Genomic DNA, 12,498 nt, shown 5'->3' on the forward strand with positions numbered 1-12,498 from the left:
TATATATATATATATATATATATATATATATATATATATATATACACCCCAAATGACTGCCTCAAAGAACTATTCTGGAATCTGGTTAGAATAGACCACAGAAAGCCATGAATACAGGTTGGGGGGACCTGCACTTAGATACCATTTTGTGAAGAGTGAGATATAGAGATATATTTGAACACTCAGAGCAATGAGCCAGGCATGATGACACACGTCTGTAATCCCAGCACTCAGAGAGGCAGGGGCAGGCAGATCTCTATGAGTTCGAGGCCAGACTGGTCTATAAAGCAAGTCCACTACAGCCAAGGCTACACAGATGTTGCCAATTGCTCTCACGTGAGTGATTGACTTGGTAACTGAATTAAAGGGATGATAGGAAATAGCATAGCTTTGATTTTTGTTTTTCTGATAGTGCCTTGGCAAAATTCCTTCCTTTTTATTTACTTTTTTTTATTTACTTATCTGTCAAATTTTATAGTCTTATTTATCAAATTTAATAATTAAAATTCCTTTATTACATCTCAGTTAAGACACCAATAATGATGCCAAGACAATAAGGAGGGCTTGGCCCAATTCCAAGTGCACTGTAGAAAGCAGTTTCAAGTGAATTCACTTTTTAAGGTATGGGTCCTTCCAAGTAGATGTGTACCTGCTCATCCATTCACGTGATCCTGATGCTTTGTACCTATAAACTGGTAGAGCAAGCAAGGGCTACAGAAGGTAATGAAATCAGGCATGCTGCCTACAGCACCCGAGGAGCTGGAGACATGTCTCAGAGGGTAAGGTGTCTGCTTGAGTGTAGACAGAGCCTCAGCGCCCACAGAAAATGCCAGGCATGGCTGTGAAAATCTGTAGCTCCAACACAGTGGACCAGAGGCAGACAGGTTTCTGGAGCTCACTGGCCAACCAATCGAGCAGAACTGTTGAGATCCAGGTTCAGTGAAGCGACCCTGTCTCAAAGAGTATGACTGAGAGCCATTGAGAAAGACATCTGACACCAACACGTGGCTCAGTCACAGTACTCAGATTATACAACTACACACACAAAAGCATGTGTATTCTGCACACACACATGGAGACACACAGACACAACAGTTATAAATGGAAATAAATAAATAAAGTCCTTATAAAATAAAATGCTTCATCTGATACACTTTTATATCAGTTGTGCTACACACCATCCAGTACATTTGCTAAATTCAGCCCTGTCCTTTACAGTTGAACTTAATCAAAAGATCAAGTAGTAACAAATTTTGTTATGCCCTTTGAGTTTTGATTGTATAGGGTAGAAACTAGAGCTACATTTTCTTCCATATAACTAAAATCAGGGGGTAATACAATCATTTCTCCGGAACGTCTTTGTCATATTATTCATATTTTAGCAATACTTACAAACTGTTTTTTAGAGAATAATCTGTATATCAGTTTTAATTTTAGTAAATGATACGCTCTTTGAGGCCTGTCACTAATACTATGCTATTTTATATGTTATTTACTAATATTCATTCACTCTAGGCCTTGTAGAAGTACTAGATAACATTTCTTCATTCAACAATACCTACAAGACAGGTATTATCATTATACTTTGAAGAACCAGGAATAGTCAGAGAGATTAACCAACGTTTCCTCCAGCTATCATGTGCCCTAATCTACTATTTTAGGGTCTATCCTCAGTTCTTACCTGCAGAGATAGGGCACTATATTCATGTGTCTTCCTTCTGCTCTCTCCCCTGCATCCCATGCTGCTCAGAGCATGGCTGACTGCTCATTTCATGTGGTCAAAGTTGATATTCCAGGGAGTCCCTTTATCAAGGATTTAAAGCCTAACAGTCAAGTCCTGCAATGATGCTGCTGAAGTCAAGGTACTGATTTCAGTTTGACTTTCCTGTGACCTGGCCACAGGCAGCTATCAAAGTCTAATGAGTTATTCATGAAAGCTGCCTTTACCTGATGTAGTGAAACACAAAGCCTGCATTCAGTTATGCTAATTATGGTATCTACCAGACCAATGCCAAGAAGTTATTCTAGCTTAGTTGTTAAATCCTGGATTTGTTTCTAAACAATACTCAAATAGATATCAGAGATTTTTGGATTTTGTTTTAATTTTATATTTGAAGCTTTGTTTGTATAGCAATTGGCTAACCACATTCTCAGCCCTCTGCAAAGTCTTTGAAGGATAGCTTCCTTTAAGAGAAATTTTTATTTACATGACTTTCTATATTACTTAAAATAAGATTTTTAAGTACACCTTAAGTAAGGTATCTTTGACAAAGATGACCTCTTTATAAAATGACTAACTTTAAGGCACTTCAGTTATGAGGCTGATTGAGTTTAGAACTCATTGTCAATAAATAAAATTTCATCTTCTTTGACTTAGACTTGAGAAGCATTAGCAGACAAATATTTCTTTAAAATTCTTGGTGTGTTAAAAATAAACCAGTTGAAAATGCAAGTAACCATGTGTTCCAAAAGAGAGGCAAGGTCAGGAACAGGAAGTGTAGCAAATACTGATGAAAAATGCTTCCTGTTTATTTTGCATCTTTTTTGTGGCTTGGGATGTCAGACACTGTTTTGACATATTTGCGGAGAGTACTTCCAATTATTTTGATTGAAGGTTACGAGGCTAAAGAAAAAAATATTGGTACTCTCAGATGAAACATCTAATTTTCTAGTTCATAGCTTAAGAGAATAGAATAGTTTCATCAAAAGTTAGAATAGATCTTCTGAGGCATGAGTGATATATTTGACACAGATTGCAGATATAAGTAAATGTTCTTTAAAACAACATTCAAAGGGTTACAAAAACTTTATTCTTGTTATCAAGAACAAAAGATGTGATGTAAAAGAAAATAATTATAAAAATTAACATTTTGTGGAAAAGCAACAAAGGCAACTAAGAGTAGTTCTATGCTTTTATACGTTAGTGAACACAATGTGGGCAAATAGAATAAATTTGAACACTAAATGTAAACATACATCTGGACACTTTCAAGACTTGTCAGTAAGGGAATGTAAAATATTCCTACAGTAATGCAAGCTCAAATCTTATGTAATAAACGGGGAAGCAGAATGGCCCTGAAATATGCTCACATGTACGAGAGCGGAAGGGTTTTGTCAGTGGAATCAGGATGAAACATAAAGAAAAGGAGAGTGTGAGAGCAGCAACTAGCAGCAAAGCTGCACAGAGAACGGCAGGTTGCTTCTGTCTGTGTGTTGTCAGGATACTCAAAGGCAGCAGGGCAGGCCCCTCGCTAATCCCTGTGAAACTCCACTGTGCCACGAGCAGCAATCACAGTCGCTTTGTAATGTTATTGTTAAGATTGGTAGTTCTCAACCATCCTAATGCTGAGGCCCTATAATATAGTTCCTCATCCTGTGGGACCTCCAACCATAAAGTTTTTTTTTATTTTTTGTTGCTACTTCATGACTATAATTTTGCTAGTTATGAATTGTAATGTAAATATTAGATATGCAGGAAAACTGATATGCAACCCCCTTGAAAGTGTCGTTAGATTCGCAAAGGGGTCACAACCCACAGGTTGAGAACTTCTGGCTTAAATGAAGAACTACTGATGCTAAAACAGAAGTAAATAATAAAATCATAAAGTAAAGAAATAATAATTTTTCTTTTATGAATAATAAGTTTTACAATTTACACAGTCTATTGCATATGTAATAAATAAAAATAAGAATAATAATTCCTACTGAATGAGTTCTGACTGAGTACTGAGAAAGACTAAGTGGATGGTGTGTAGACTGAAGTCAGTGCTCATCTTCATGCACCTCACACATGGAGCACACAGTTACAGCCATAAATGGCAAGTGTTCATAAAGGTAAGGTGCTCTGAAATGGAAGGAGCTCTGTAATGTGTTCAAACCACCACAGACCTTTGTGAAATGTAATAATAGGATGAAGAGGAAACTGCAAATGGAGTACATATTAGAGTGCAAAATGCAGAGACTGGAACAAATTGAGATTCCCCAGCTATGCCAAGACAATAGAAAATTAATTTTAGTCAAGTTCCATGTAGGAAATTGGCACTGATACATTAGCCATTCATCTTGCACAACATAGCAGAATGTTGAGTTGTGATGATCTTCCGCACATCCTGTGTGACTTTGTGGGACTGTGAAGACAGAATTTGGATAAGGAGCTAACCAGCAAATCAAACTTTCATGAACTTGTCCATTCATCCTTTAAAGCTTTGCCATTTTGTACATGTCACACACTATGTGAATTCAGAGTGGTGTGTTTAAGGAGTACACTGAGCCCTGACATCATAAAGTGACATTCATGAAACTAAAGACACATGAGGGCCTAGAGTCGAGTGTGATAAGTTCTGTAAGGGATACATACAACATCCAACAACAATTCAGACAGTGAAGGGAACTATAGCATCGGAGATGAGGGAAGATGACAAAATTATTTTATTGGAGTTCATTTTATGTTAATTCCAGAAATTGCTTAGTAAAGACCTAACCATTTTAAAAGTATACATAGGATGTAGGAAAGTTGAATTGTAGCAAGCTATATATAGCTCCAATTGTCATACTGTTATCAACCATGCTTGCCTGTCAGTGAGGCCACATACCTGACAGGGAGTCATGACATGTTTCAGCATTGATTGGATAAACACACAGCATAAATGTTAAAATGCAATCAAAGCTGGGATGAGGTGCTCACTCATTCATACAAAATGAAACAAGGCATGGCTTGGTTTCTATGGACAGAGTTGGCAAGTCAGTACTACCCATAAACACATGTTGGAACAAATTAATGTAGAGCTTTAGAGCCCTCGAATAACGTCAGAGCACAGGTGAGCTGTTATGACAAAGTCTGAGACAGATGCCAAGCTACGTAAGCCTGTGACTTGTTTTCCGTGGGAAGAAATATGCAGTCTCTTCAGAAGGGGCAAGTAGCAATTGTCACTGTAGTCTCTATCACCAAGACTCAACTGGCAAAAGGTGTCCAGTACTATGTGTCATGGATATTACATGTTAAAATGAGAGTTACTGTGTCCACAATTTGAAGGCCAGAAATACCTTAAGAAGCAATTGAGGCAAGGAATGCAACTGAAAAGAGAAACTATGGAAACATGCAGACAGCCATGAGACATCCTTGGTAGATGATTAGGAGGCACGAGGCAGGAGTCTAGTAGGGGATTGTGTGATCACAAGAAGTTTAGACTCCTGCAACTAGACACAAGTGAACAGTTCTTGCAGATTAGTGACTCCACAGAAAGATTGAGATGAAGGGTAGGTGACACGTTCTGCTAAGCAAAGCAAGACTCGATCACAGGAAGCAATGGGACAGAAAGAGGACAGCTGAGTGCACATTAGATGCTGAACACCAAGCAGAAGTAAGAAGAATCAGTGGCAATGGAGAGAAAGCCACCATTTGGCAGAGTCTTGATTTTTTATTTTTTCTCCCTGGAGTAGGTTTGATGTCTTCACAGGCCGAGTTTATAAGTGGGATTGATTTTCTCATCTGAGAAAGTTAGAATGGTAGAGGTGCTAGGTTGGAGAATGGAAGGACAATGGAGCTAGTGCTTTGCAGTTAAGAATTCACATTCCAACAAGTAATGGAGACTCCCAGGTAGTTTACAAGCTAGCAAATGGTAGGCTAAGTTCTAGAAGAAAAGCTAACTGCAAATGAAATGCTTGATAGCTTGAGTCAAGGGGCAAACGTATTCCAGAAATGCAAGCCCACTTACAACACTTCTTCAAATATATTGCATGTAATATGTATAAATATATGACATATATTACCTAAGCTCTTTGAATACTTTTCTAGATGAGAGATGTAGCTTATAAAGAGTATGTCACAGAAATTTAAATTATTTTGGAATTTTCAAGGAACATACAAATATATTCTCTTTAAAAACATTAAATAATATTTTTATTATTTAAATAAATAATAAAAGCATGAAGATTGCCCATATTTTTAATGAATTGCTAATACACACTTAGAAACAGAGAATATACAGATACATAAAGCAAGTATTAAACAAAACAGATCACCCAATTTTAAAAACTAGATATAGAGGTCCTTCATTTCATTCAGCTATACAACTCCTGGTTGTGTTTTATAGAGGTTTTGTTGTTCCCTTTCCTGATACTCCCTCAAATCTAGCAAAGTTCTGTGTTAATACATTTAAAATTCCCGTGGACCTGTGCTTTGTCACATATTTCTATCTGACTTTGTGTGTACATCTGTTGTGTGTATGTGTGCATTTATGTCTGTATGCATGAGTGCATCTGGATGTGTGCAAAGTATACGCATGCATGTGTAGACATGCACGTGCATTTTGTACATGTATTTTATGTGTGTGGATGTATCCACTTGTAGTTGTATATGTATCGACATGCACTTGGCTTTTGTCTATGTATGTCCACATGTACATGCATGTATGCACACGTATCTGTGGGGTTTGTGCTTATCTGTATATCTGTGTGCATGTGTGTGTGCATCCGTGTTTATTAGCTATCCACACTAGCCAAGATATAGAATCTGCTGACCTGCTCATCAATAGTTTAATAGATCAAACAAACAAACAAACAAAAACACAATATCTTGTCTGCAATGGATGTGGCTCAGTAGATAAAGTGCCTGCCACACAAGCATGAGGACTGAGTTCAGATTCCTGGCATGGCAGCCTGTGTTTGCAATCTCAGAATCGGGGAGGTGGAGGCATGAAGAGTGTGGGACTCACTGGCCAGCCAAAGTAGCCAAGTCAATGAGACACAAGTTTAAATAAAGACCGTGTCAAAAAATCAGATGGAGAATGATCAGGGAATATACAGGACGCCAACCTCTGACCTGAACATGCACACACATGCGGGCAATAACACACTTACTCAGGAAAAGTGGTTTTGCATACATGCAGTAAAAGTTTATTCAATTGTAAATAATGATAAAAATACCATAGTTCACATGTAGAAAGCTAAATGGAACTTGATGTCATCATGGTGCATGAAATAAGCGAGACTCGAACAAATGCAATTTTCCTCATATGTGGAGTCCAGTCGTTATACATAAAGACAGGGCGGGGCTATGCGTGATCTGAAAGTTAAGTGACCTACAATTACAAAATTTGAAATGAGTGAGTTCTAAATTTACATTATTGCCACAAGGTGGTGCCATACAGTAACTGTGGCAAGTAAAGGATTCTTCCAGCATTTTTTCTGAATTTACATAACTTTGCACAATATTTATAACTGCTATTTTAACTAGAAGTTCTAGAAAAATTATGTAATGTGTAATGCACAAACTATTACTTCCCAACAGGACACTAAGTGTGACGACACTCTGCTACATTCTTAAGCAGTTTGTATTTCTTCTGTTTGGTTCTTTGTTGTGTTTTGTTTTGTTTTGTTTTGTAGCATTATACTGTGATGTGTTTGACAAAGCTGAATCACTGGCTATTAATCTGTTAATATTTGAGATAAAAATAAATTAAAAATGAAAATAATATTATAAAATGCACCTTTGAGCAGTGATCTTTATATACATAGAAACAGGTGTCCAGCATATGCATATTTTCCAAGGAAAAAAAGTATGGATCTAAGTAAATGAGTCCTTTAATGCTGGTGCGTATGGCCAAATTGTCCAATTAAAAGGAATGGCTATTTAATCATCAATCAGCATTTTTAAATTCCGCTTTCTGTCTCACCATGGTATCTGAATAATTTGTCTTTTTAAAATGTTGCTGCCTGACATAAGCATGCTCTCATTGTGGCTGAATTTACTATGACTTTATAGCAGTAAGTCCTGGAATCCATAGAAATACTGAGGATGTTTAAAAAGCTGCAGAGAGTTGTTGGCTCACATCATCGACCATTTTCCGTTTTTTTTTTTTTTTTTAGTGGAAATATTGTGTGTGATCAGCAGAAGCTTCTGTGAGCAATAAATGCGAGTCACTAAATTTGTGTGTTAAGATGTTTTTCTTCAGTTTTCACTCATTAAAATTTTAATTTTCAAAATAAGGTGACCAATCATGAGAGGTTTTTTTGTTTTGTTGTTGTTGTTTTGTTTATCTTAGTGTTTAAAAGGTAGAGCTGGAAGAATGGCTCAGGGGATAAGAGCAAACAATGGGTTTGTTCCCAGCACCCGCACCGAGCAGCTCAAAACTCCGGTTCCAGAGAAACCAAACCCCTCTGGTGGCATGAACGGGAATCTGCATAAACATGCGCTAGTAACTTCACTCAGGAGTGCGTGTAAACGCAGAAGTGTATTAAATAATAACACATCCTTAAGAAAAGTTTAAAAATGCCGTTCTGCTCTAATGATTTGAAACCTTAACCCTTGTTTTTTTCCTAGTTCAAATATACGTAGTCCTGTATTTGGACTATCTGTTCAAAATTAAGCAAAAGTTTAATATACTCACATACACTTCATCGCAAAATTATCCTTGTGTCACGAAATGGGGTCAGATATGAGGGTTTTGCATAAAGTTCTAAGTCAGAGATAAGGGATTTGTATGAAGTCCCATGCTGACACTAGTGAGTGGCTTCGGTCTAAAGATGCATTTTCAAATTCAGCATTTCGGTTATCCTGCTGCACAACTCCGGTATGAGACAAAAATAGGTTATCCCTTTTTGCTGTGAGGTTTTTTTTTTTATTTTTCAGTAGCGCAGGAATATTCCAGCTGCAGCAGCTTCCCATGCCAGAATGGCGGCACTTGCATCAGTGTGAGAACCAGTTTCATCTGCGCTTGCCGGCACCCTTTTATGGGTGACGCCTGCACTGTGAAGATCGTGGAAGAAAATGCCGTGGCACCAGGTACAAGCGTCACCTTCTTATGCTTCTCAGTGTCGTGCAAACACGCGCTGGAATTTGTCAACGGCCGTCTGTGCTCTTAGCCTGATGTGTGTGTTGTCTTCACTTCTGTCGACTGGCAGTGTTGCACACGTACTGTGAGAGGGTAGCACCTGGCCCTGAGGCTACTCAGCTGGAAAGGTACTGGAGGGAGCTGACACCCGAGTTTGATGCTCACATCCCACGGGGAAAGGGGAGAATTAGCTCCCGAAAGTTGTCCTGTGTCCTACACACACACACACACTCTATACATACAATAATAACAAATTTTAACGCAGTATTTCTGGCTTTTAAACAAGAAAACATGTGCAGCATTTAAAATACATTATCTTCAGTGGTCACAGAATATTTCAAATCAGGCCTTCCCTATTTCCTGAATTCAAGAGTACATTTTAGTCCATTTTTAATCTTTCCGAAGCGTATGCGACATTCACTACACAGAAAATCACTTTTGCCTGCTTCTCCTTGGTAGTGTGGCACTGTTTCACCTCAGTCTCAGCCTCTAGAAATTATCATGAAAACTTGTCTCTCCATCCTAGAAGCTTCCGTTCAGAATGCAGGGCATTCTGGTATCCCATAATAACCATGCAGTACTTTGAATTCCTTTATCTCTAGGGAGTGCTAAGCAGTATGCAAATGACCCTGCAGACATATCTACAAGAGAGTTGCCTGACCTCACAATGGACCTAATCAGCATGGAGAAACTGGGGCTCCAGAAAACTGGTGTTTTTATACTCTCTAGCTCACAGTGGAGGTGGGCACTCCAACACACGGACATTGTTCGGTTTATAGAGAGCTTTGTGCTTCTGTTAGGACTGTGTGGCCGAGATAAAATGAGACCTTAGGAAGAAAAACAAGATAAGAACCTGAAAAATAACTCATGCCATGTTTTTCTTTGAACAGATTTTTCCAAAGGATCTTACAGATATGCTCCGATGGTGGCGTTTTTTGTATCTCACACTCATGGAATGACAGCACCTGGTCCTATCCTGTTCAACGATCTAAGTGTTAATTATGGAGCTTCATATAACCCAAGAACTGGCAAGTTCAGAATTCCGTACCTTGGAGTGTACATCTTCAAATACACTATTGAGTCATTCAGTCCTCATATCTCGGGGTTTTTAGTGGTTGATGGAGTAGACAAGCTGAGATTTGAGTCTGAAAATACTGACAATGAAATACACTGTGACAGAGTTTTGACTGGGGATGCCTTATTTGAATTAAACTATGGGCAGGAAGTGTGGCTGCGTCTTGTAAAAGGGATAATTCCGATCAAATATCCCCCCGTGACCACATTTAGTGGTTACTTGTTATACCGCACCTGAGTTAGAGAGGTAGACTGTCAGCTCCACTCCAGTGCTGTCTACCTTTTTATTTCTCCTTGCATGCGCATCAGCTCTGTTGTGGTATTTCCACACTAGATGAGATATGTTATTTAAGAGCCTGAATGTTTATTCATAAAATGATTTGGATGGCTTGTGGAGGAATGGGTCCTTTCTCCTAAAAGGAAATGCAGAGGCACAGAAACCAAATGTGCATGCTACCGTACGCATGCATGCCTGCCCTGCTCCTTCACTGTAAGTCTTTTCAGTGTAGAGTAAAATATCAACCACATGCTATTGCCAGTCACAGCAGACTTTCCAAAGAAACTTAAATTTGTGTTATATTCTATGTATAGAACCATAGGAAAGAATTCCCTAGAATAACAAACTGAAATGAATAATTCAAAGTAAAAAAAAAAAATTTCATTTTTTAACTTTTACTTTATTGTTGAGTCAACCAGTTTATATACTAAAATTTGCATTTGTGTTTAAAACTAAGAAAAGTAATCTAGAAATAAAAATGTGCTTAAATATTGTCTTTCTGAAATTGGAAAATGGAGACATAACCAACATCTATTTGGACATTTATATTTATACCTAATTGTATGGATCTTGTGTACCCTGCTTCTCTGCCTTCCCTACATAACATCTGATGGACGTACAATGCTTTTTACTCATGTTCTTCTATTATAGTTGTTGTGGAAAACCTTTTGTGATTCTCAGTCTTAATAATAAAGGAGTTTGAAAATGGACTCTGAAGAAACCTCGTGTCACTAAAGCTTGAGCAAAAAGCAACCACCGTACATTTGGGTAGCTGCCAGAAGAAGAAGCTATCCTCTCTGTCTCTCTGTCTCTCTCTCTCTCTCTCTCTCTCTCTCTCTGTGTGTGTGTGTGTGTGTGTGTGTGCTGCATATGCATGTTTTGCACATGTACAAAGATGCATGTAGAGACCCAAGGTTGGTATTGGGATTCCCCCTTGATCACTTTTTCAGCTTATTCCTTGAGACCAGGTTTCTCAGTCAAACCCAGAGCTAGGGGATTTGGCCAGGCTGACCAGCTTGCTCTGGGGCTCCTGTTACTGAATTAGAAAGAGGCAGCCATATCCGACCAGAACTATCATCCTGTGAGTTCTGACACTCCAACTCTGGTCCTCATTCTTGCCCATCAAACTGAGGCTGCCTCCTCAGTTCTTCAGCATTTTTGAGTTAGGGTTCAAGAAAGCCAGTTATGTTCAGAACTGAAGGTCCAAAAGTAGATGCTTGATAGAAAAATAGAGGTCCTCCGAGAAAGAGTGACAAAGCCCAGAGTGAAAGGGAAATATTCCCAGGATTTTGTCCAATGTTCAAGAAAGAGACTTTAGGACACAAGTGAAAGAGTCACAGTCCCTCCATGTCACCATCAGCAGCAGGAGAACTTCCCTAAGAGATTTAGGGACCAAACCTAGATTCTCATCTTTGACACTGAAACTTTCAGGACTGCAGCTGGCAGAGTTGGAAAGTTTATTAAGGATCTTTTAGTACAGTTTTAATGAAAAGGATTGAGAAGAGGAAGACTCCAGCAGAAAGTAAGGTGGACACATGGGGAGCATGGGTAAGTACTTAAAAAGAAAAGTAATGCCCATGATTTGCACTGAAAACGTCTGTGAGGTTTTGGTAGAGTTTGAAGCTATGATCTTAGAACTTGGTGGTCCTTATCACCCTGAGCATTATCAGGCAGGACTACAATTGATAAGGGAAGAGTCTACCCCACCGGGATAGAAAGGCAGGGTAAAATTGCTGTAAAGAAGGTCAAGTTTCTTTTGAGGGTCTCCTTCAATGTCTTGAGAAAGTAAACACTGCATTGGGGAAGGGGTTTTGAGGAAATAAGTGCACTATCCCATCAGGAAAATTTTTTTTTCTATCATCTTCTTAGCATGTCTTTCCTGAATCACTTTCCTGTGTGGTCTCCTAACATGGTAATTGACAGACTATGTGAAATCATTCTTAAAGGAGGACACAATAAGATGCCATGTTCTACTCTTTGGGGAAGATAAAAATGCCCTGTCTCCACCTAGGGCCAAAGGTAGAATTCAGATTTCATTCTTTGACCATGAAGAAGTAGCTTTCTCCTTATAGGCATCAACAAAGCCCTGACAGCCACCACCCTTCCATATGATAGGTTCAATCCTCAGTAGGAGAAGTTGAGATATTTTTCTTCTTAATGTTCTAAGGAAGTGGGAGATGAGAACTACAGCTATGAAGAAGAGATTCATCCTCATGGACTGTAAGGCTGCTAACCCTTATTCAGCTACCTAAACGTAGGGAGCGCAGCTCCACCCCGTTCCTAAAAGGGTAAGTACTAATCTCTACCATGCAATGG

The 12,498-nt window shown here is 38.7% G+C and overlaps 1 protein-coding gene across 1 annotated transcript in view; it reads left to right on the forward strand.

The window, feature by feature from the left end:
* The window catches only part of Mmrn1 (multimerin 1), a 57,565-nt gene extending 47,308 nt beyond the window's left edge, over window positions 1-10,257 (forward strand). Inside the window, exons 7-8 of the mRNA XM_055612862.1 lie at window positions 8,633-8,782; window positions 9,722-10,257. Of these exons, the coding sequence (XP_055468837.1) occupies window positions 8,633-8,782; window positions 9,722-10,143 (572 nt within the window). The 3' untranslated portion in view covers window positions 10,144-10,257. The remainder of the gene's footprint in view (window positions 1-8,632; window positions 8,783-9,721) is intronic.
* Window positions 10,258-12,498: the final 2,241 nt, after the last annotated feature.

The sequence above is a fragment of the Psammomys obesus genome, unplaced genomic scaffold, assembly GCF_907164565.1.
Source record: "Psammomys obesus unplaced genomic scaffold, mPsaObe1.curated_primary_1811, whole genome shotgun sequence".
NCBI lineage: Eukaryota > Metazoa > Chordata > Mammalia > Rodentia > Muridae > Psammomys > Psammomys obesus.